Source organism: Thalassophryne amazonica, chromosome 22, assembly GCF_902500255.1.
Source record: "Thalassophryne amazonica chromosome 22, fThaAma1.1, whole genome shotgun sequence".
NCBI lineage: Eukaryota > Metazoa > Chordata > Actinopteri > Batrachoidiformes > Batrachoididae > Thalassophryne > Thalassophryne amazonica.
Window position 1 is genome coordinate 31,931,660 of NC_047124.1, and position 26,651 is coordinate 31,958,310.

At 40.4% G+C, this 26,651-nt stretch overlaps 1 protein-coding gene across 1 annotated transcript in view; it reads left to right on the plus strand.

Annotated features, from left to right (window-relative positions):
* The window catches only part of plxna4 (plexin A4), a 658,913-nt gene that overhangs the window by 90,402 nt on the left and 541,860 nt on the right, over positions 1 to 26,651 (plus strand). Inside the window, exon 2 of the mRNA XM_034163939.1 lies at positions 10,607 to 11,954. Coding sequence (XP_034019830.1) covers positions 10,677 to 11,954 — 1,278 coding nt within the window. The 5' untranslated portion in view covers positions 10,607 to 10,676. The remainder of the gene's footprint in view (positions 1 to 10,606; positions 11,955 to 26,651) is intronic.

Genomic DNA, 26,651 nt, shown 5'->3' on the forward strand with positions numbered 1-26,651 from the left:
TTTACTTATTTATTTTACATGGTGTAGATTTTTAATATTCTTCAGTTCATGGGTTCTTTAATAGATTAGAATAATACAATAACATGCTTTTGGAGTGCAGTATGCATTAACTCGGGAGAATATCTGTCATTGCGGGTGACGGCATGGACGGAGGGACTCAGAAAATGCATACTGCACGACAACAGCATGTTATTTGCATTATTATCACTTTTTACTGAGATACACAACACGTAACGCACACATAAAAGTTGGCTCACTTAACTTTTGTCGTGTCGGCTGGCGCGCGCTGCTCTCCAAATTCGGCAGTGCGTCCTCATCAAGCTGGCTGTTTTAGCTGCTGTTCATTGTCATACTATCCATGAGAAAATCATCCGGAATATCCATATTGGGACCAACACACACTTCTCGCCTTTTTGGGCTGCGCGCTATGACGTCATTGTTTACGCACAACGGGTGGGTATAGCCAGATAGCGTCGACGTAAATCTACGATACCGGCCTAGCAACGCCTCGGTAAAGTGATAATAATATATAGTATCCTATTTTGAGGTTTCCATTAAGATAGCATATAGAATATGTATTTTGTCTTCTTATAGTAAGCTAGTAGGGTGAACTTTAGATAGATACCTAAAACATATTACGTCATAGCTTCTGTTTCTATAAAAAATTACCATTTTATAGCTTAGCCTACTAACTATAATTTATTTTACTACTAGTCTGTAGACTAGTATACGTATAATATAATCTTCTCCTGTATGAATATTTAGGTTTTAGAAGCTAATTCCTATATTTTATGGAGTACTATATTTCTTGTATATGTTGCTGTATATTTTGTTTATTTCCCTTATTGTGTAAATATCACTTATATACATGATGTCCATTTTCTTGAGCCACTTGGGTGGGTAGGTAGTGTTCCCATGGTATAAAAAAGCTTTTGAACCTACCATCCCTGGTTCTCAAGACCAGGCACTGAAGTGGCTCTACTCTACTCTATTCTACTCTTCTGTTCTACTTGTATTTTTTCTCAGATATTTAGATATACCTTTGTATACACTAGTAGAGTTCTACTTTAGAATTGGAATATATTATAGAAGACATACCTTACTGAATTTTCATACTAATGGCACATAACAGGATTTAAAAAAGGCTATTAGAAATAACTATTATTATTGTACTGCTAAGGGTCTCTTTGTATCTTTGTGCACTTTTCCATTGTCAGAACCTAACTTAGCAATAATTAATGGTATTTGATGATCAGCAGGCAAAGGCAAACAGCGACTAAATGAGCCGGCCCCCCGTCCAGCGGGATAATTGAATTTCACCAACACATTCTTGTGGCAGACGTGCTGGTTGGAGTCGTAATTTAAAATTTCCCAGTTCGAGCTTTTTCATTTTGTTTTAATGGTCATAAGACATTTATTGCACAAAGAAGACTACTGGGTGTCTTTTTGTTGCGTTTTGCTTGTCAGACGTGTGCGATGGTTGTGGTGTTCAAACTCATTAGGAGAGGAGGAGGATATGAAAATTGTAGGACGTCCCCACTGACTTTTTTATCATCTCAGCCTCCGTTTTGTGCTTTGTCTTGTTTTGTCATTTTGTAGCTGCCTGTTTTTTATTCATAACGGTGTGGTATAAAGTTGTCCACGAGTTTCAAGAGAACCTTCTACCCCTGCTAGGTAAATGACAGGTGTTTGCTAGTCCCCAGATCTGGTAAGTCACATATTGGGGACATGCATTGGTCCCAAGCACTGCTGAATCCATCACTCTATGGAACCACATTGGGTCCTAGTTGGCAAACACCCAGGCAGACAAAGGGTCTGAAAGTATCCATCCATGATGCCAGGTGATAAATGGGCATCCCTATGGTCTCTTTCAGTTGCTGGAGTCCTCGACCCCACCTGCGTACTGAATCGTCTGCAGAGAAACATGCCACATGGCCAAAAAGGTGTAGTTTATGAAATACCTCATCTGAGTCTTCTTAAGTAATGTTCCTTTCTTAAAAAGTCATCCCAGCGGTGTCCAAGGATCTTCTGGAGATATCTAGTACCAAAGATATCCATTGTCACCTAAGGTTGCTGGTTAATGTCCAGGGGCCTCATGTACAAAGATTGCATACACACAAAAACATAGCATATGTCCTTCTTCATGCTAAAGTTCAAATGTATCAAAAGTGAAATGACCATGGATCTTTGCAGGCTTTGTAGGCTATGATGTCTGGCAACTTGTTGAAGACCCCATGAATTCTCAGAGCAACCCAACCAACCAAGTCAGTGTGAGATTAATATACAATTTATTATTATTATTATTATTATTATTATTATTATTATTATTATTATTATTATTATTATTATTATTATTATTATTATTATCTATATTACAATAGCCAAGTGGCTTCTGTGTGTGTTCGTGCATGTGCATAGCTTTGATCACGAAGAAGCTGGGGACATTATCCATTTGGTATGTTTATGTATTTTAGGTCAACCATGAGCGCTACAAAAATGGAAAGTTGATAGGACTAATATTTTTGGAGAAATTAGCTAACAGCAGTGAAATTGGACGTTGTGCTGCAATGCACCATGGGAGTTCAGAATTTTAAGGTTTTAAATGTTATTGTGGTTCATGTTACATTAACAGTGTCATTAGTGTTATTGAATTATTGTGTTTTTGTAGTTCAGTTGGTTTAGTCAGTTTAGTTAAGTGTCATGTTGACATTGCCACGAGTGAAAAGTTGAAGTTTTCCACCACCGTCTCTGTTTGTGGGTATGTAAAAATAAAAGTGCCTGCTTTTGGCAGAATGGAGAAAAGACAAAAAGCTCTGCATGCATGCGTGTGTATCACTTCAATCACAGACAAACTGAGAAGAGCTGACATTTTCTGTTTGGTATGTTTATGTATTTTGGGTCAAGGATGAACACCATCAACACAAAATGTTGATAGGACTAATATTTTTGGAGAAACTATCAATATTAACTAACAACACTGAACAATGGATGTTGATAATTACATTCTAGTGTCACACGCCATTCCAGCAGGGGGTGGTAAATGATCTATATGTTACAAGCGTGCGTGATTTTATTTAGTAAGTTCAATGTAAGTACATAATATAATTGTAAATATGTTAAAAATACATTGATGACACAAGAAAGTGAAAATACTTATTTCCATTGTGATCCATATAAAAATTTAATTATAAAATAGAAGTAATAAAATAATAATAATACTAATAATAATATTGTGTATATGATAACAAGAACCTAAGCAATTTATAAATACATTAAGATAGCAAATTAACATTAAAAATTATGTAATTAACAAGAAATAAAAGGGTTGAGTTCATCTAAAAACTATTGAGGTCTAAGGTTCTAGACTCACGCCATTCCAACTTATTATAGAAACTTTGCATAATTTATTATCACCCTTGAAAGATGTCAGATACCTACTTTATTAACACTACCCAATCTAGAGCCCATGGACCTATATAGGATATTATTTAGTTGCGTTATGAGGCTACTGTCATTTCTCTTAAGCAGCGTTCCTCGGAACTATTCATGCATTTGTTTTCCTGTACTGCACTGATTTTTTCACATTTTTGCAGATTGTTGTTGGTGATTGTAAAGATTGTTCTTAAATTGTCTGAAGAATTCACCCACCTGAACTCACCTCACCCTTTCCTGCCTTGGCATCTTCTTTGGTCATCTTAGTGTGAATGTGAGAGGCTGACTTCCCTTTTCGTTCTCTCTCTGCCTTCCAGAAGATGGAGAGATGAGTATGACTGCAGTCAGATTGCGTTTGGCACCGTAGAAATTTGCGATTGCTCGGATATGAACCCGAGATAAAATCTGTGGCTCGATAAAGACATGTAGGTAGTAATTTTTAGAATCTCCAAAGCTATGACAGATATTTTTTTTCTATTCAGGTATAACAAAAACATTTAAGGTTTTTATGTGTTGATGTAAAGTGCATATTCACAAAGCAAAGATACTACAAAGCTGAGAAATATCACATAATGAACCTTATATTATCTATAGTAAAGAATATAAATATCTGGAGTGACAACTAGCTACCTTTAAAATTGAATTCTTTTGCATGAACTGTCCCACACATTCATTATTAGTGGTTTAATGGACCACAGTTGATCTGTGATCCATATGGACTGCACCATGGTTCAGAATGCATTTGAACTGGATTAATGTAAAGTATAATCGTGTGAAATACATATTTATTTTCTTCTTTTTATAGTGATAACCGCATAAATCCCGATGCAGCGTTATAACAAAATCAAAGTGTGAGCTTGGAAGTGTGAGCTGTGCTCAATAGAGCCTGTTAAAATTAGCATGTCTCTGTCACTCAGAGGTTAGAGCCCATTCACACATAACACGAAAGACGCAGAAACCGGAAGAAAATCCGCGAACCAAACATGAAATGGGAAACCACCAAACATTCCACCTGCTGTCGTGAGGGATGCACGGTCGCACAGGCATGCACGACATGCACACGCACGAGCGTGCACAAACACAGTGCGAGCAGCTGGAACGTGTTGCTCCACATCGCGCCGCTGTTGTGGAAGAAGAAAAAAAACCCAGCTGGAACGTGTTGCACCAGATCACACCTCTGCTGTGGAGAAAAACAAAAAACAGCAACAACAAAAAAACACACACCATAAAAACACCGCATTTTATTAAATCCCTCTTATCAAGTGGACAATACAAGTATGAACCATCTGTTTCTCTGTAGATGACCCATGGTCACAGACGTACAGTCATGAAATGACATGAATGAAGCATTGCGCTTTCATTATGTCTTATTATGTCCAGCTGGGTATATAAATAATTAATACAATCACCGGACACTGATGGATGAGATATTGGTGTATAATTAATGAAAATCACTGGGTGATATAAAAATAAATAAAAGGGTACCCAGTACAGAACCCTGCAGTTAAATAACCCTGGTTAAATAAAAAAGAAATGCCACTTGTGGGATTCGAACCTGCAATTTACAAAAGCTCTGATTAACAGATGGAAACTTTACCCCGTTTTACAAGTCTTATAACAGGATCGTGAAATGCTTACGAGTAAAATCAACAAGGAGATAAATGTATGGTTTCAAAAAAGAGAAATTAGACGATGTATGGACATGCATGTTGGGCCGGCCTACAGCCTGCCGAGGTGCGCTGTGCTCGGCCGCTGCAGCCCGGCGCAAATGCGAAAGATGTTTTATGTATTTCCACATGAGAGAGCAGGCAGAATTTTGATGATTATAACTGACAACTAATGAAAATCCCAAATTCAGTATCTCAGAAAATTAGAATATTACTTAAGACCAGTACAAAAAAAAGGATTGTTGGCCAACTGAAAAGTATGAACATGAAAAGTATGAGCATGTACAGCACTCAATACATAGTTGGGGCTCTTTTGCCTGAATTACTGTAGCAATGCGGCGTGGCATGGAGTCGATCAGTCTGTGGCACTGCTCAGGTGGTATGAGAGCCCAGGTTGCTCTGATAGTGGCCTTCAGCTCTAATGCATTGTTGGGTCTGGCGTGTCGCATCTTCCTCTTCACAATAAGGTTAAGGTCAGGCGAGTTTGCTGGTTAATTAAGAACAGGGATACCATGGTCCTTAAACCAGGTACTGGTAGCTTTGACACTGTGTGCAGGTGCCAAGTCCTGTTGGAAAATGAAATCTGCAACTCCATAATGTTGGTCAGCAGCAGGAAGCATGAAGTGCTCTACAACTTCCTGTGTTGTCCTTGGACCTCAGAAAACACAGTGGACCAACACCAACAGGTCACATGGCACCCCAAACCATCACAAACTGTGGAAACTTTACACTGGACCTCAATCAATGTGGATTCTGTGCCTCTCCTCTCTTCCTCCAGACTCTGGGACCTTGATTTCCAAAGAAAATGCAAAATTGACATTCAGAGAACATAACTTTGGACCACTCAGCAGCAGTCCTTTGTCTTTAGCCCAGGCAAGATGTCAAGTCAGCAGTCTTCATGATTGTGTAACCTACAGAACTAGACTGAGAGACCAGTTAAAGGCCTTTGCAGGTGTTTTGAGTTAATTAGCTGATTAGAGTGTGACACCAGGTGTCTTCAATATTCAACCTTTTCACAATATTCTAATTTCCTGCGATACTGAATTTGGGATTTTCATTAGTTGTCAGTTATAATCATCAAAGTTAAAATAAATACACATTTGCAATATATCAGTCTGTGTGGAATGAATGTATACATTATACAAGTTTCACTTTTTGAACGGAATTACTGAACTAAATCAACTTCTTCATGATATTCTAATTATATGACCAGCACTTGTATGTCAGGCATTTTCAATTCATCTTATCAATGTTTTTCTGACAGTTTCATGTTTCAAACTCATGTGTCATTTTTTTTTCCAGATGAAACATCTGTAATGTACCTAGTCAAGGACAACACAGAGAACCATAACACAACAGGATGGTTTGAGCAAGTTTTACTGTCCAAAAATAACACAAATAATTAGTACAAATTAGTAGTAGCAAATGTGGCAGACAAAAGGGCTGGTGAGTAATACGATCTGGAGTCTGACACTCGGTAATCATTCCACAAATAACCTCAGCTTACTGTATCTGAGGAGAAACTACAGAAGACTCCAGAGCCAGGCAGAGTTCAAAAACCAGAATTTTCACTAACAGTAGTGTAACCAGAGATTCTCATACCACAAAGTCCAAAGGAAAGGCCAAAGACAGGAATCCAGAATGTCAAAACAGTAGGCGCAAAAAAAAAAAAAAAAAAAAAATCAGAAACAGACTCAAGAACAGCAGAAGGGAACGTGAGAGAGCAGGGCAGAAACTAATGTAATCTGGCAGCGAGGAGACTTTCAGCTGTGTTTATAAAGGAGGATCCAGAGCAATTTAACCCGAAAGTGTGCAGACATGTGACTGCACAGGTAAACAACCTGGAAGTCAAAGCTAACACATGAGAAACATGAGCATGACTGAAAAAAATTTGTAAAATAATACAGAGGGAAAATGGCCAGAAAAAGCTCAGAGAGACTCATAATATTAGACAAAAACAAAACATAAAACTAGAGCTAAACCTTGACCACGGCAACGACATATCAATCTGTTGAAGAACCAGGAAATCAGTGGGATTGATGCTTTGAACCTTTATAGGCCTTCATTTTTCCAGAATTTATCAAGGAAAAGAATCAAAGGGATACGCAGAATTAATAATGATTTAGAAATAGATAAAAGATTTTTATCAATTCCCACCACTAATCTCTATGCACACTATGGTTATTTTGTATGATTCTTTGTGTCAAACCAGCTAGTTATAAACTGGTGTCCTGCTGGGAACCCAACACAGACTATAGGGAAGCTACCATTTGCATTTCTTTCCTAATTATCCCCGAGTGTGTGTTTGTGTGTGTGCATGTGTGTGTGTGTGTGTGTGTGTGTGTGTGTGTGTGTGTGTGTGTGTGTGTGTGTGTGTGTGTGTGTGAACCCTTAGAGCCCAAAGTGAATTTTTGGATTTCTCTACACTTTAAGAAATTCCTCTTATAATGTACATTCTTTTTGTATAATCCCCATATGTTGCATATCAAAATGTTCGGAACAGTCTTTCTGGATAGCATGATGTCTTAATAGAAATATGATGAAAAGTTGACCAGGATGCAGTTGAGCATCATTAGGGCTCTAAGGGTTAATGAGAAAGCGAGGAGGTCCTTTTCTCTCTGCGACCAATGTCAACAATGTGAGCCACCCTATTGGGAAAGATGAGAGAAATCGCCAAAGCAGGGAAATTGCTTCTCCAAGGGGAGAATCAGTTAGGTGTATAGTGGCTGGAGCAGAAAGATAATGGGCGAGTGGAGTGCATAGGTCCAGTACAGAAAGCAGTGCAGAGCTGTATTGATTACATCCTTTGACACGGCATATGACCCGTCGTCATCCGTCTCAATCCTGATGCTAACAATTTTACAGGCCACAATGCTCCCAACATCTTGCTTGTTAAATCTGAACTATAAATCCTTTTTTTCCTTTTTGAGTATCAAATGCATGAGCACTTCACTCTTATTTTAGGTTTGCTGTGGTCGAATCAAAGTTTTTTTGCCTCCTTGCTCTCGGCCGAGATGGTCGCATTTTTCTCTTCTCCCTCCCTCCTTATCTTTCCTGCTTCTGTGGCGTGTTGTCTGTGAGGCTGCCAGCTTTGCTCTTCTGGAAACAGCAAAAATGATCTGTTAAAGTGGTCTCTGAACGCAATTGACACTATTTTTTCTACAAGACACTTGGGAGCGGAGGACCCGACCTGTCCTGCCGGGACACATGTGATGGGTTACGTGATGGACAGTTGGAGGAAATGGCAGGTCATGTGCCTTTACACGCTGTCTGTGGAGGATGTCGAAGATGTGTATATATTTGGCATGGTAGTGACCGGGTTCCTGCTGTGTGGAGCGGGCATAGCGCTGGTTTACCGGAAAATTAAGAAAGTGGAAGCGACAATAATTGGCCCGTCCAGGCTGCCCCACATGATTGATTCGATTGGAAGGGCAGTGTCAGCTCAGTCGGCGGGTGTTAACCGCGCATTGGAAACCATCTCTGATAGGATGGCTGCACTGGAAAACCACATTGATCGTCAGTAATGACCACATCTCCTCTCCTAATTCAGATGTATTGGAAGCCACTCTGTCTCAGACTGTGGAATCTTTCAGGCGTCTGCTAATCTGGATTTTCAGTTGGCTTCCCAAAACACAGCTGCACTTCAAGGCTGCTGTGATAAAAACCTCCTGGAGAAGAACAACGCTCATGCCTCACCCCCCCGGTCTTCCCCCGCCCTCAGCTTCTCCAGCTCTGACGTTGACTGTGGACAGTGGACTGTTCAGGGCTGGGCCCTTCCTCCCTCCAGAATGGACGAGCAAGGCCGTTGATGGCACCTAAAGGTGGCCTCCGGGTGTTCTGTCTGATAACTGGACTCTTACAAATCTCGGTCGTCGTCTCTCGTTCTGTTGTTGTGTGTGATCATTGTTCATTGTGCTGATGGGTTTTTTCCTGCATTGCTGCTGCATGATTCAATGCAGCAGCAATGAAGGTTTTTCTTTCCCAAGTCTTACCTTGTGTGTGCTTTTTATATGTGTTCATGTACCGGGCCGGCTTATGTGTGTTGTTTGTGTGTGTCGTTTGTCGTCATGAGGCCGGTCATGGTTTGCTCAGCCCTGCTGTTGACCTAAGGCAGGACATACATCTGGAGCTGGTCCCCGGGCGCCTAAAGGCGACTTCTGCTCCTAACTGGCAATTAGGATGGGTTAAATGCAGTAAACACATTTCATTGTGCAGGGAACATGTTCCCTTGTGCATATGACAATACAATTCTTTTGAATCCTTTTGAATCCTTGAATCCTTTGAAGTTAGACTGTTGATCAACCTCAAGATCTATACCTGTTATTGCACTGGGTTTTATTAGCTCATTCTACCAAATATCCAATGAGCTAATGTCACGGCGAAGCGTCTGTTGTCCATCTGTCCTACACCATCCACCATTTATTCACAATTCACAGAAAGTGCTACTTGATTTTGATTCCAATCATTTTCTTAGCTTCATCTTAGCACCATTCACAATTCTTCCTTGCAGAATTTTGAAATATAATTTTTTTTTTCCAAATATGGACTTTTTTGGGGTGAAAACTATGAAATTCACCAAAAATGCTTCTTTCTTTTTTTTTTATTTCAATGGTTTTGTTTACTTCATTTAAGGACTATTAATAATTTTTCCTCACAGAATATCAAAATTTAAATTTTTAGGCTAAATAATCACTTTTTTTTGTTGGTGAAAACTGAAATTCACCTGCTTCTTCTCATTCAGTTATTGTTGGATTTTGATTGCAATGGTTTTCTGTTTCATTGATGTACTGTTCACAAATCCTCCTTTGAAAATTTCAAAATTAAAAATTTTAGGTAAAATATGGACTTTTTGGTGAAAACTGTGAAATTCACACAAAATTCTTCTTATTATTCAGTTCTTCTTTGATTTTGTTTTGTTTGCTTCATCTAATTACTGTGAGCAATTCTTCCTCAGAATTTAGGAATTTAAAATTTTATGCAAATAGCAACTTTTTGGTGAAAACTGAAAGATTCACCCAAGATGTTTCTTCTCATTCAGTTCTTGTTGGAATTTGTTGCTGATGATTTGCTTCATCTAAGGACTGTTCAAAAATCTTCCTTGCAGAATTTAGAAATTTTATAGAAAAAAAATGACTGAAATTCTCCCATTTAGGGCATTTTGCCTAATTATATGGTTTCTTTGAAAACATTCACCACAATAACACATCATTCAAGAACATTTAGACATTGGGATAAAGATTTTGGAAGGAAACCTCAAATATCAGCAAAGATACATCAAACAGTGTGTGAATTAACTCTCCCTAAAGACAATTTTGTAAACATTTTGCATTCAGAAGTGCATTTACATGTTAGTATAAATACTAAAAGACTTAAAAAATTTACAGCAGCTGGTAAAGGATTTTATTTACAGTATGTCATCAGTTTCTTCAACTGCATAATGTGGGGAAATAGTTTGGTGAACTAAACCAGATTAGCTCTGTGTCACTGATGCTCTGGTCTTTTCTATCTACAGGTACATAATGTCCTCAAGAGAGGCTTGATCCTGATTGGCTGAAAGTACCAGACAGTGCCTCCTTCATGCTCCTAACCACGCCCAGCCTCCACGCAGCTATGACGTCCCACGCCAAAACACGGACCTGTTTTTTAGTCTGCTGCTTCCTATCAAGTTTGGCACTTCCTGTGACATCACAAACAGTGGTACTGGCCCCGCACGCCCATAGCGCCGGTTCCCAGGTGATCACGGCGTCTCTTCAGCAGGAGGAGTACGCGTCATTCCATGCAGAGAACCCTGAATGGACTTTCAACCATCTGGCGGTGGACTACCGCAATGGAAATGTTTATTTGGGAGCAGTCAATCGTATTTATAAGCTGTCGCCAGGCTTGGAGGTCCAGGTGTCACATGAAACGGGCCCAGACGAAGACAACCGCAAGTGCTACCCACCACGCATTGTCCAACCCTGCAGTGAACCACTGACTCTTACCAACAATGTCAACAAGATGCTTCTGATGGACTACCGGGAGAACCGGCTGCTAGCTTGTGGTAGCCTATACCAGGGCATCTGCAAACTCCTCCGCTTGGATGATCTCTTCAAACTGGGAGAGCCGTTTCACAAAAAGGAGCACTACCTCTCTGGTGTCAATGAGAGCGGCTCAGTGTTTGGTGTCATTGTGTCATATGGCAATGCCTCTCCAGACATGTTATTTGTCGCCACAGCAGTGGACGGCAAGCCAGAGTATTTCCCTACTATCTCTAGCCGCAAGTTGGCTAGAAACTCAGAGGAGGATGGCATGTTTGCCTACGTCTTCCATGACGAGTTTGTGGCCTCTATGATTAAGATCCCTTCAGACACCTTCACTGTCATCCCAGATTTTGACATATACTATATTTATGGCTTTGCCAGTGGGAACTTTGTCTACTTTCTGACTTTACAGCCTGAAATGGGTGGCGGGCCAACCACAGGATCTTCCTCTGCAGGTCGGGAACAGGTGTACACCTCTAAGATTGTGCGTCTCTGCAAGGCGGACACTGCTTTCAACTCCTATGTGGAGGTGCCCATCGGATGCGTTAGCGGCAATGTGGAGTACCGATTACTTGAAGCAGCCTACCTGTCTAAAGCCGGTGCTATCCTGGCGCGCTCGCTGGATGTGGCGCCAGACGATGACGTGCTTTTTGCTGTCTTCTCCAAAGGACAGAAGAGACGTCCACGCCAGGCTTCCCAGGACTCTGCACTGTGTGTCTTCTCTCTAAGGAAGATCAATGAAAAGATCAAGGAAAGGCTGCAGTCCTGCTACAAGGGTGAAGGCACGCTTGACTTGGCTTGGCTCAAAGTCAAAGACATTCCCTGCAGCAGTGCGGTGAGTACCTCAAACGCATTCACACCTTTTTTTGCCTTACAGTCAGAAACTGTTAATTTATACTCACTAAAACTTTAGGTTTTTCTTCACATTTTTCATGCAGTGAAGAAAAAGGTCAAATATTGCTTCTATGCACATAAAAGGCTTATTTCTCTCAAATTTTCTTTAGCATGTCATCTCTTGCCAAGGTCATCCATCCACCTGGTGGGTGTAGCGTGTTACGGTGCTGATTAAGCAGCATGATTATTGCACATGTGTGCCTTGGACTGGTCAGAATTAAAGGCCACACAAAAACATGCAGTTTTATCACACAGCACAATGCTACAGATGTTGAATATTTTGTGGGCGCATGGAATTGGTTTGATGACTGCATGAATGTCCACTAGACCTGTTCCTGCAGTGTCATTTCCAACCAGTGTCACATTGTGTTTTCAAGATCTGCTGCACGTTTTACAATGACCATTTATTTAAACCAGTCCAAAGCAGATCTGTGTAGTAATCATGCTGTTTAATCTGCATTTTGATACACCGCATCAGTCAAATGGATGGATTATCTTGGTAAAGGTGAAGTGCTCAGTAACACAGATTTAAAAAAATTTTTGGACAAAATTTGAGGTAAATAAACCTTTTGTGTGCATACAGGAAATCTTAGATATTTACATAATCTTAAAGGGAAAGTGTTGCATTTGTAGTATTGTTTTTATTTTTGTTGTTTGATTTCAGTACATACAATTTTTTTTCTGCATATGCAATCACAAGTGTACTCTTTTTACACCAACATCTTCTCCTGTAACATTGGCGCTGTGCTGTTGGACTCTGAACAATCAGCATTTTGTCAAAATCGCCAAGTCTGCTCATTTAGAAAAATGGGATTTGATAAGATAGTTTTAAGCAAAAACAGCTTCAACAAATTATTTGGATTGTCACAGTACTAGAATTTCTAGAGGCAATTTTTTGTGCCAAACCCTGGATCTTTAATAGTACTGTCCTGGATAGGAGAAACTCAGCAAGTACAAAAGATTCATGTCAATAACATTTCATGTAAAGTCAGACAGATCTGGGCCCTTGCCGGACAGAGCTCATGCAGGAACACAGCAAGAAAATGACCCCAGAGACCCCAAATCATGGAATACAGTTATGTTTTAATAGACAGCTGGGGGCTTCTCTCGTTATAATGGGTGGATCCATTCTCAGCTGATTCCTATTGGGACACAGTAACCGAGAGGTGGCCCTCCCATGTTGTGTGCTCAGCGCATGATCAAAAAGGTTATGTCATGTTAGGCCATGTACTAACTAGGTCAAACTTGAAAGATGCAAAAGCAGGACCTTGAGTTGGCAGCTGACTGGTGAGCCACTGCCCGTTGTTACGTCTTTCACCTGATAGCAAGATAAGAAAAAACACTAGCTTTGACAAGATGTACTTTCTGTGCTCCCCTGTTTGTTCAGGGAAGCCAAAAGACAAACAACAACACCAACAACAGATCAAACAAACTATAACTCAATGGCAACATTATTTTAAGTTGGAAATACTCCATATAATGTATATATGTGACAAATAATTTGTAGTTTATCCACAACTGTAAGCTGTGCTGTCCTTCATTCCATCCATACAAAACCTTCCCTGTCCTAAAACTCAAGAACCATAAAACTCTCTAAATATAATTTTTCTACACCAATACTGGGAGGTCAAAGCTCTGCCTGCTAAATATGCATTTATGACATTTATAAATTGCATTTTTGTTTTATAACTGAATTTTGTGTTTCAAGTAGGAAATGTACAGAAGCCCTGAAATGCTCACATCACCCACTAGATGGTGACAAAAGCTGCTTATTCAGTTGAGAAGTTAACTTTTGGGGAAAATAAAATGGGCTACTGTTTGCATCCATATTGTTTTCCGAATTAATCGAGTTAACACAGTTTATTGGAAGTTCCCAACTTGGTATTTCTGAGTTGTTTTGAATGCAGCATGAGTTTTTGAATGCAGCAGCTCTGAGACTTTCAGTTTTATTACCAGCAGTAATGTTGTGCCGTGGCTGGCTGTCTCTGACTCAGTCTGAAAGAGACATTATGGAGCTGCATCTTCATCATCCACTTTGAACCTGTAGGAGAGCAGACTGAGTGTTTCTCCTTTTTGTGCTTGGAATTTGGAGCGAGGGGAGGGGCTGTGTGAAGTTGTGGGTTAAGTGGAGGAGATGAAAACGGCACTCTTGGTATCGATTCGGTTGTAAACGAGTACAGAGTCCAACAGTAATTTTTTTTAATGTTGAGGAGTATCTGAGGATTGATTTTTTTTTTTTTTGACAGACAGACTTAAGAAAATGCTTCTGTAGTTATAATTTGTGCTCTGGTGCACAGCAGGAGGCCGTCATGCACATCGCCTTGTCACCTTATCACGACGTCACGCGAACCAACCGCTTTCTAAACCGCTTACCTTTTAGAGGGTGCAGCTGGATGCTCAGCCAAATTAACATAACTCCATTCTCACTAACAGCATTAATAATTCACTGATTCACCTCATTTGATTTCTCACTTTGTGCACATAAAACATGAGGGTAAATTGGGTGCTGGATATTTAGATCATCTTCACGTGCTGATCACCCCCGCCCCCTTATCTCCGATTACGCCACTGACATAAAGCGGTCAGCTGCAAGAAACAAGAAATTATTGCAATCAGACTCAAATTATTATTCATACTCGTCATCCCAGTAAGCTATCTCAGTAAGATATCTCAACAAGATATCTTGATAAGCTATCTCAGTAAGATATCTCAGTAAGATATCTCAGTAAACTATCTCAGTAAGATATCTCAATAAGATATCTCGTAAACTATCTCAATAAAATATCTCGTAAACTATCTCAGTAAGATATCTCAGCAAACTATCTCAATAAGATATCTCAGTAAGCTATCTCAGTAAGATATCTCATTAAACTATCTCACTATGCTATCTCAGTAGACTATTTTGTAAACTTTCTCAGCAAGATATCTCAGTAAGATATTTTGGTAAACTATCTCAGTATGATATGTCGGTAAACTATCTCAGTAAGCTATCTCAATAAGCAAGATTGGGTAGGATTAAAATGGACTGCATTTATATAGCGCTTTTCCATCTGCATCAGAAGCTCAAAGCGCTTTACAATTATGCCTCACATTCACCCCGATGTCAGGGTGCTGCCATACAAGGCGCTCACTACACACCGGGAGCAATAGGGCATTAAAGGCCTTGCCCAAGGGCCCTTAATGATTTTCCAGTCAGGCGGGGATTTGAACCCAACTCTGGACTCAAGCCCAACACCTTAACCACTAGACCGTCACCAGCTATCTCCGTAACATATCTCAGCAAAATATCTCAATAAGCTATCTCTGTAACATATCTCAGTAAGATATCTCAATAAGATATCGCAGTAAGCTATCTCAGTAAGATCTCTCAATACGATATCTCAGTAAACTATCTCAATAAGATATCTCAGTACCTTAGTAAGATATGTCAAAAAGTGCTACATACATTTGGTGGAACATTTGTAGAATATTGTGGTCCTTTATTCATTTGAATTCCAGTTAAAACAAATAAAAATCTATCATCTATCATTTTTTGATGTACAAATGAACAAACCTGTCAGTCATACTTTACAAAGAATAAAAAAGTGAAATGTGCTCAGGTGATGTGAATTACAACGAAGCAATGCTCTACACACAACGATATACATGTAGACGGACATTTACACTTCTGTAATGGTGTATTTGACTGTGTTTGACCCCATATGTCTTCTGTGTGGTGCCATTGTGAAATCATTCATACCAATCAATCATAAATTTTTATTTTTTTGATCACTGTATGCTTTGGATCAATCATTTCAATTTCTTGGTTGTTGAGATATGGACAAAAGGATCTTTTTCAAACCATATTTTCTTTGACCTTGATCTTTGACCAAACTATTCCAAACTCTGTTCACCTTTAGATATCTGTCCAAGAAATATGCCCACCAAGTTTGATCCATGAAGGCTTCTTGGTTTTAGAGATATACAAAAAAGGTATTTTCTGACCTTCAAAATCTATTCACCTGTACATATGCATCCACGTAATATCATCACCAAGTTTGAACCATTGAAGCCTCTTAGTTTTTCAAATATATATGAAATATTTTTATTTTTATTTTATGATATAACATTTTTTGGACCACATATTCCTTGAGCTTGGCCTTTGAAATTTGACAAAGTACTCAAAAATGCAGTCATCTCTGGATATCTATCCAAGTAATATTCCCACCAAATTTGACCCATCAAGGTTTCTTGGCTGTTGAGATATAAAAGTGTGTTTTTGAATCATGTTTTCCTTGACTTTGACCTTTGACCAAACAACTCCAAATTGTAGTCACCTGTAGATATTCATCCAATATAACCACCAAGTTTAAACCATCAAGGTTTCCTGGTTGTTTGAGATATATTTTTAAAAATTTGTCTTTTGGACCATGTTTTCCTTGCCTTTTGACCAAACAAAGCCAGGATTTAGTCACATCTACATATCTATCCATGTAATATCCCCATGAAACTAGATTCATCAAGGCTTCTTGGTTTTTGAGATATCAAGAAAAGTTCCTTTTTACGACCATGTTTATTTAATCTTTGACCAAATTAATCCAAAGTGTAGTCACCTCTAGATATCTATCCAAGTAATATTCCCATCAAGTTTGAAGAAAATCCATCTGTCTGTTTTTGAATGATCTTGTCCACAGACACACCCACACACACTGCTGTTACAGCTTCACCGATGCACACGGTAAATATGTTCATTCTAATGGAAGATACAGCTGTCAGATGTTTACAAAGACTCAACTTAAACATTAATGTCAGGGTGATAATGAGCTTTGCGTTGGGTCACCTTCAGCTGAGAGAACACTGACTCACATGGTCAGGAAGACACAGGACTGCCATGAACTGGAGGCTGCTGGTACACCGGCATTAAGACTCATCTCACTTTCACACATATAATTTATTTCAATTTAATTTTCAATTTATTTTCATTTATATAGCATCAGATCACAATAGAGTTTCCTCAAAGCGCTTCACACAGGTAAGGTCTAACCTCACCAACCCCCAGAGCAACAATGGTAAGGAAAAACTCCCTCTGAGGAAGAAACCTCAAGCAGACCAGACTCAAAGGGGTGACCCTCTGCTTGGGCCATGCTACAAACATAAATTACAGAACAATTCACAGAACAATTCACGGACGAATATACAAGAAATGCTATTGGCGCACAGGACAGGAGGATCGCCAACACGAACACAACTCCCATCTCTGGATGGAGCTGCACCTTAAACAGAGAGAAAAAACAGAATCAGGCATCAGAAAGACAAGAAATACTGTATAATTTGTCAGCATTAAACAACAAGAAAAACAGAGAAATACTAAGGTGATCGCGGGCCACTAGCCCTAAACTTCACTAAAAGACCCAGAATTTAGGTAAAGTTGAGGCCACGGCTTGCTCCAATTACTAATAAAATGAATTATAAGAGTAAAAAGTGTAAAACAAAACTGTCCCAGTATGCTAGCCATATGAAAGGGAAAATAAGTGCGTCTTAAGTCTGGACTTGAAAGTCTCCACAGAATCTGTGTTTTATTGACGCAGGGAGATCATTCCACAGAAAGGGGCATGATAAGAGAAAACTCTGTGACCCGCAGAGTTCTTATTCACCTTAGGGACACAAAGTAGTCCTGCACCCTGAGAACGTAAAGCCCGGGCCGGTACGTAAGGTTTAATTAGGTCAGCTAGGTAGGAGGGTGCCAGTCCATGAATAATTTTATAGGTTAGTAGCAGAACCTTAAAATCTGATCTCACTGGGACAGGAAGCCAGTGAAGGGATGCCAAAATAGGTATAATGTGGTCAAAAGTCTGGCTGCAGCATTTTGAACCAATTGGAGAGCCCTAATGCTAGATTGCGGTAAACCAGAAAATAGAACATTGCAGTAGTCCAATCTAGAAGAGATAAATGCATGGATCAGCGTCTCAGCATCAGCCATAGACAGGATGGGACGAATCTTCGCTATATTTTGCAGGTGGAAGAAAGCAGTCCTAGTAATGTTTCTAATGTGGAGGTCAAAGGACAATGAAGGATCAAAAATTACCCCAAGGTTCCTCACTTTGTATGACACACAAGCCGAGGCTGAGCGTTAACTGGTCAAATTGATGCCGATGTCTCACTGGACCAAGAACCATCATTTCAGTCTTATCAGAGTTTAAAAGTAGGAAGTTTCTAGACATCCAACTTCTCACTGCTGCAAGGCAATCTTCTAAGGATTTTATGTGAACGAGATTACCAGCAGTTATTGGCATGTATAACTGAGTATCATCTGCATAGCAGTGAAAGGTAATCCCAAAATGCCACAATATGTGCCCAAGGGGTGCTATATAAAGGGAGAAAAGCAGGGGGCCTAAGACAGACCCCTGTGGAACCCCAAATTTCATGTCACTAAGGTTAGAGGTAGTGTTACTGTAGAAAACACAGTGAGAACGACTGGTCAAGTATGACGTCAGCCATGCAAGGGCACTCCCAGTAATCCCAAAATGATTTTCCAGCCTATCAAGTAGAATATGATGATCCACTGTATCAAATGCAGCACTCAGATCTAACAGCAACAGAACCGTAGTGGTGTCCGAATCCATTGTAAGCAGAAGATCATTCACCACTTTAGTGAGAGTCGTCTCTGTGGAATGATATTTTCTAAAAGCAGACTGCAGTGACTCAAAGAGATTATTCTCAGTAAGATAGTCTACGAGCTGCCGTGACACCACTTTTTCCAGAATTTTAGAGAAAAATTATAGATTTGATATGGGCCGATAGTTTGTCAATACACTAGGGTCAAGATTAGGTTTCTTAAGTAATGGTTCAAAAAGTCACGGTCCAACTTTGGCGCTTCTAAAGAATCTCCCATTGATGTCCCAGCATGCACATCACCTCAGCTGTCTGCTTTTGATATGAAGAAGCACCAGCTCTGATCTGAGTCTCTCCAGGACAGCTGAGCTTCTCACCCTGATACCCAACAGAGGAATCTCATTTCCTTTTTCATTTGGTCGTTACCCAAAGTTCATGACCATGGGTAAGGAAAACAAAGTGTAAATCATCTGGTAACTTGAGAGGCTCAGCTCTTTCTTCACCATTACTGTGCACACACAATGGCAGACGGGAGACACACAAATGTAGCGCCAGATACTGTACAATAATAATCTTATCCATGACGGCACCCGTCATTTGAGTCTGCAACTGTCTGAGATTACAAAGAAAGACCTCCCAAGGGCATCTGACCTCACTAAGAAGATGTGTCTGCTTGGCTTAATTATCTCTTTCCTTTCCAACTTAAGCAAATGATGAGTTATAGAGCAAATTAACTTTATACACACATTTGAACAATCTCCAGTCCTGCAGCATGTATGTGAGAGGGCAACCGTATACAATGCCTGGAAGTGATTCACCTTTGGAAGCTTCCCTCATCGGTGGTAGTAGTAGTAGTAGTAGTAGTGGAGTTGGTAAGGAAGATCGTCTCTTGATCGATTCGCAGAGTCTACTTCCAATGTCAATCTAGAGACCCCGGTGCATGGGTTTCTTCATCGTGGTTTCATGCTGCTAAACACTCAGTCCTTGACAGATCCTTAGCCTGTTCTAATGGCATGGGAAATCCCAGATGATTGGGCTCTGAGGACCTACTGCAGCCTTTATCTGCCTTCACAGCCGCTGGGTTACAAGGCATCACCTCCTCCACTTGATCCACCTTTGAGGACTTCTTGTTTCACCGGAGCCCAGTTAGCCGCCTCATGTTCAGGGTTCCTATTGGGACTTCACAAGATCCCCACCATATTTCACTCCAACAGGCAATCCTCTACTTCATCCGTTACCCAGGTGTCACGCTACGGATGCGTGGTTGGATTTTGACACCCATTAGTAGTAGTAGTTTTTTTTCAATATATGCTTTCTGAAGTATTTGTTTTGAGTGTTCATTTGAGTAAACAGATGAGCCATCTGGCAGTTACTGAGCGATGATACAATGCTGCATAATTTGACATTAAAGTGATAATGCATAGTTGTGTACTCACTTCTGTTGTGTTACATATTGAATCTTTGCATTTTTAACGCCTGCTGAGTATCTTATTTCTCACACATTTTTTTTTTTTTTTTTTTTGCAGCTACACTTCTATATTTTCAAGCATGAGTGTTTTTGCTCAGGTCCTCTCATATTTCACAAGCATAAATTGAATTGTCTCACTGCCTGGTCCATATTGTTCTGACCTCAGCGGTGCGCTATCTCATGACATTACACAGTTGACCCTCTCGTGCGTTTGGATGTTGAATCGCGGTGCGTATCTATTAATCCATCTCTGGTCGGACACACGTGTCGGGTGCTTTTGTCTGCCACTTGAAGGCCTGATAAATCACGCCCGGGGTGGAGCTGTCACCAGGGAGAGGAAGTGTAAGGGAGCACGCAGGGGTTAGCACTGAGGAATGATGCCTTTTCAGCGCGCACCACAGCATCGCAACTCCCAGTGCATAAATTAGACCCCGCTGAACAAGTGACGGAGGAGTCTGCTGGAAATAGATGAGTTGTGACACACATACACACACACACGTGCTGCCACACTTGTTATTATGGCTGCTGAGAAGATGCCGGCTTTCAACAGCATAACAGAACAGCAGCACCATATAAACTGCAAAATTGTACTATTATACCAAACCGGCAAAAAGTTGATTAAAAATAAATTTAAAAACAAATACTGTAAATACATATCATGATGTTATTTCAAACAGATGACATCAACAGGTGATTATAATCATGATTTGTCAGTAAATGTGAGAAAATTATTGAAATGTTTAAATGTTCTTCAAATAAATATCGTAAGGGATTTACATATTTCTTCCTCGACAGCGCAACATATGATTACATGTTTTAAGGAATCTGGAGGAATTTCAGTATGTAAAGCACAAATGTGCAAGCGTCAGCTGAACGCCTGTGATCTTCAGTCCCATCAAAAACCTTCATTCATCAATAGCTGATATAACCACATGGACAAGGGATTACTTTGGAAAACATTTGTCTAGCACAGCAGTACGATGTTAGATTCACAAATGCCACTTCAACATTACTGTGCAAAAATGAATCTTTATGTTAATGTTGTTCAAGAACCAGAAGTGGCATCGACATGTACTGTGGTCAGACAAATCAGTATTCCACATCTTTTTGTGGTAGAAATTTACGCTGTGTGCTCTGGATCAAAGATGAAATGAGCCATCCAAAACAAATCCAAAAGCCAGCATCTGTCATGGTCCATGGTTGTGTCACTGCCCTTCGCAAAGGTAATGTACACTTCTGAACATTCATTTATATAGCAGCTCCCCGGTGACATCTTCTGCTGTGGAGGCAGCCGAGGTCGCAGCAATATCTTCAGAAGCGAGGGCTGACAGCTCCCCGATGATGTGTTTGGTGGTGGTGGCGGTGGCGGCCGGGCTTGTGGCAACATCTTCAGAAGTGTGAGGGGACGGCTCCTGGTGATGTCTTTCCGGGTCTGGAGGTGGTCAACCCTGCCGCGATGTCTTCTGGAGTAGAGGTGGACAACCCCTCTGCAACTCCATCAGGTGCCGGAACGGATGACTCATTGGTGACATCCTTAGGAGCGACGCCAGTTGCCTCTGCGTCCTCCAGTATGGAACTGGGTCTGCTCATCAACCTGAAACACAAAATAGGTGGTTATGGTTGCCCTATGCCCACCCTGGAGCCAAGATATGGCCATCCTGAGGGACTGGGTGTCCCCTCCTGGACCGGACCTGATGAAGGCACAGACATGAGGACTGCAACCTCTGTAGCTTCCTACCACTGATCCCATCTGTTGGACTTGGACCGACATTTATTCCTCTTCTTCTTGGTCCTGCCTGAGCCACAAGTGGTGTCCAGTGAGGCCGGTGACTGAGGAGGCTTGGCCGATTACATCTGCTCCAGTTCTGCAGGGACCACCAGCTGGAGAAGCATGTGGGCTGCTGACTGCGGTGACAGAGCAGAGGTCCCTGAGTCCAGGCAAAATGTGAGTGAGCTGGGGAGAGTGTCTGATGAAGGACTAACTGTAATTTGCCAATAGTGATGAAGTGTGGATATAATGGTTTGAACTGTGGCAGGATCGGAGGTGGTCGGAGACTGAAGCTGAATTAACAAGTTTTGTATTGTGGTGATGAATGGGTGGACAGAGGTCTGGTTTATTGTGGTGGGTGTGGTTTGAGACTGAATGGTTGCTAAGAATATTTGGATGGAGGTGATGGGTGGCTGTAAGACAGTTATGTAAGTCTTGTATGGTAGTTGTGGGGGGCGTAGTGTTGGGTGGAGTGGACGGTTGAACCGCAGAAGTGCCTGGAAAAAGAAGGCTTATTTCTTGAACCAGACACATCGTAGACACCATATGCAAACCAATCTGTTGGTACGAGTGGTTCTTTCATGAGGACTGATCTGATCTGACAATAGTCTGGGAAGTCTACAGTCTCCATGGTCACTATGGTCTCCTCAAAGTTTTGACTCAGTCCAAAACTACCTCTCAATGGTCTCTACGGGAAGTGATCTCTCAATGAACTGTCTGCAATCTCTCCATGAATGCTCAACAATCTCTCAACAATCTCATTGATCTCCCAGTGATCTCTCTTGGTCGCACTGTGTCTCTGAGCGATCTCTGTAGATCTCTCAGTGATCGCTCTTTGTCACACATTGAACACTCTACACTCAACGGTCAGTGCAGGAGGCTCGGAAAATTGCATTTCTGCTCACATAATGAACGCACAAGGATCTCTCAAACATTTACACAGAAACAGCTTTTTCGAGGCTTTAGGAGATCGTTGAGAGATCGGGCCAATTTTTGATCACTCAATGGTTACCCAACGATCTCCATGCATGTAATAGGGACTTATTGACACTTTATTAAGAACATATTATTATATCACCATGTTATGCACATTTCTGTGAAGGCATACATAGAAAACATGTTAAATTCTCGAGAAGATGAATAAAAATGTGGTTTCCTCAGTACTAAACGGGGTTCTTTCTCATATTCTTGCTGGGTTTTCAGATTAATTCCTTTGGTGTGTTAAATGATGCATGATGAGGAATGCTGTGTCTCACATGTCATCAGAAATGTTGTTTTAACTTATCGTTAACATCTTCCTATGCTCTGCGCTTCCCTCCAGTGTAGCACATCCAACGGAGATACACGGTGCACTCTAGGGCACACAGTGTCAAGCCTATTAAAAACATAGTCGTGTTTTTTCGATAGACGATAGAAATCGAGAGACTGTTTGAATTCCTGCACTCATGAAGCATTTTCAGTGGGAATTGCACAAGAGGAAAAACCGAGTTCTATCTTACACACTGTGCAAAATGGTGCAAGTACAATTGCACTGGATTGCACTTCCAACCTACAGCATACAGTTGTCATTTTCACGCCCAGTGCTCACATTGTGGAAGCATCTAGAGTACTTGCGTTCATCTGTGTGGCCACATGATGGTCTGAAATTGAGGTGCGTTCAGGTGCAGTGCTGCTGCATTCTTATTGTGAGATAGAATAATGATCAAATTTAGTAAATCAGTTTATGGCGCATGTATTCTGCTCGTACACACAGGGATGCACATTAGAGTACCAAACCACCATGAATTGCATCTAATGTTACAAATAATAAAAGTGCAAAATAGTGATGGAAAACTCAGTCCTTCATTTTAATGCTGCATTGCTTCACCTCAGGGTGCTTTGGTGGCCGTAAATAATTCAATTGCATATTTTATCTGCTTTGCACAAAGATTTGTCTCTAAAACTGGAAAATATCTCACTCCAGTCCATCATCTAAATAGCAACAAAGTGAATTCCACTGCACCCTGTTCTTAAGGGTAATGACAGATGACAATCTGGTTGCTTTAATTAACATTACTTCAGAACAAACCAACAATTAATTAAGTGGCTAAATGCCACCCTGTACACCTGTGAACTCTGTGTCTTACTTTGGACTCAGATTACATGTAATCTAACTATCAGATCAGAGGTTGGACGTTCCCCAAACACATTTGCCTTGTTTAGTTTAGACCTTGAGCTGCAGATCATCATGAGTGGGCCCCTCAGGTCTTTGTTCAGTCTCTTAAAATGCTTCGCTTTTGCAATTTAAGTCATTAACTCTGCAAGAAGGTAATGTTTTTTGCCACGACTGCCTGTTTGTCTTCAGACAACATAACTCAAAAAGTCATGGATCAGTGAAAAGGAGTGAAGTAGCACTAAAGGAATAAGAGATGAGAATTTGGAATTGATCCAGATCGTAAGATCTTAATAAAGTAAAAATAAATAAATAAATAAATGAGGCAGTAAATAAATTATGCATAACACCAAAAGAGATCCTTGTCATTTGATTGGTGGGTGGCTGTATATTATGTGGACTTAATTATTTTTCCAATTACACATAAAAATTCATTTGCTTTTATTTCATTTTGGTTTCCTTACATTTCACTCTTTGAACAACTCCATTAGCTTTTCATAAATATGTATCCAAGATACAAGGACCCTGAATCCAGTTGTCTGGAAGCCAATTAGAAGCGTATGCAGTGTTCTCTGGGACATAAAATTCGTAAAAGCGCTGTTAGATGGAGGATTTATTCCTATTGCAACTTTTCACTGGATTGAGTAAAGCAGATGTGCTTTTCCACCTACTTGTAAGTGAAATATCGACTTACTAGGATCTATTTAAGTGTCATATAAAACAAATAATGAATGTTTTTCAATTTGTGCCCCCCCGGGACAGTGACAATAAAGGCTATTCTATTCTATGGTAAGAATGTTTTGTGTGAGCTGAAGGAGAGAATGATCCGTATTAAATGTAACTCCAGCGTGTTGACGCTGTCAGCTGTTGCCGTATTTGTCAGCTTTGTTGCAGACCCTCAGTTTCAGCCACAAGTTGCTCCTTGGTCACTGGAGATGGACGTCTTCTAATCATCCACAGTTCCAGCTTGTACATCATTGAAGCCACTCACTCTGAGACCCCCACCCCACCGGCGCGTTTCTTGTGTCTCTCATGTCCACAGCCGCTACTGTGACAAGGAGCATTTGTATTAAGGGCCATGCTCGTTTGTGTTGCTCTATCCTTCATTCTTTCTCATGCTCTTTTACACTCTTTCACTTTTTTTCCCTTCTTTCTCCCGCTTTCTCTCACAAACTGTCATATTTTAAACATGATTTTTTTTTTTTCCCAATTACATAGTGGCTGAAAAGCGGCTCATTAGAAGATTCAGGTCTGCATGGACCAACATGAACATGCTTAGCCCACACACACACACACACACACACACACACACACACACACACACACACACACACACACACACACACACACACTGAAATGCCCCTGATGCTGTCAGCACAGTGACTTTTAATGATTTCCAGTGATGCGTTTCTGCATCATTTTCTCGTGTACCTGCTGAAGACATTTCAAAGATTGGAGAACCTTTAATAGAGTTCACAAACCTGAGCAAATTGACTCCTTATCAAAAGTAAATGGGTGCAAAATCTTCAGTTAATTCATAAAAATAAGAAAAAAAAATCGAGAATGGCAACACATTTCTTATATTTGCAGTCATTTGCAGGCACATAAACTAGTGATGTAAAGACCGTGTGCAAATTGAAACACTGTAACCACATTTAAATGTGTTAATGCAAAAAAACAATGCTGATAATTATATGAAGTTTGCACATGCACAAGCACACAGTATGCACTAATGTGCCTATGTATACATGCACAGAAATAATGGAGTTTATAAGAAGCAAGATAATGGAGGATCATCATTCATCCCTTTTGGTGTCAGCGTGTCAAGACGATGGATCCAAGAACAGTTCCACTGGAACAGTAATTTATTTTTTTACCTCTGCAGTAAATTTGCACAGCCTCTATAGCCCCCAAAAAATCCTTGACAATTGTCCAGTTTACTGAAGCTGCTCGCTACTGATGTTATCACAGTTTCTTGGTCATGTAGTGCATTTCCACAGGCATGACTCAGCACACAGGTGCCTCCGCCTCAAGGACTCCAGCAGCTGGAGATGGTCAGTGGTCCACCCTTGGCTCATATGGCTACTACATAGATGGCTAATTTTGGGAAATGGACCGGTTTTCTGCTTGGGTAGTTGCCATCCAGGACTCAAGGCTTGTGCAGGCTTCCAGACGTGAGATTTTGAGATTCTTGTATTTTTGACTTGCAAATAATTAGCATAGCTCAGGCCAGGCAGGTCAGGTAGCACAGCTAAACAAAACGTTAGCTTCAGTAACCATTAAACCGCTAACTGAAAAGTTAACTTTTATAACGCTAAACTGCTAAAACATATAGCGGATTTTACTGCTAAAAGCTAACTTTTAGTATTGAGTCAGTCGTGGCCAGATCGGATTACACTGGCGGCTACTAATAAGCTAGTTTCGAGTTTAAGCGCCGCAGGGGCTGCTGGGTAAATTCAAAGGCGATCACAAACACAAAATGAATGCACAAAAAATAAAAATAAAACCTCAAACACTGTCACCATCTTTATCAAAAGCAGTAAATTGCAGTATTAGACGTCACAGTTTATTGCTGTATTACATATTTATAAACCGTTAACAAAGCTACGACTCACCCGTTTTGTATTCACAAGCACAAAACAAATGCACAAAAAAATAA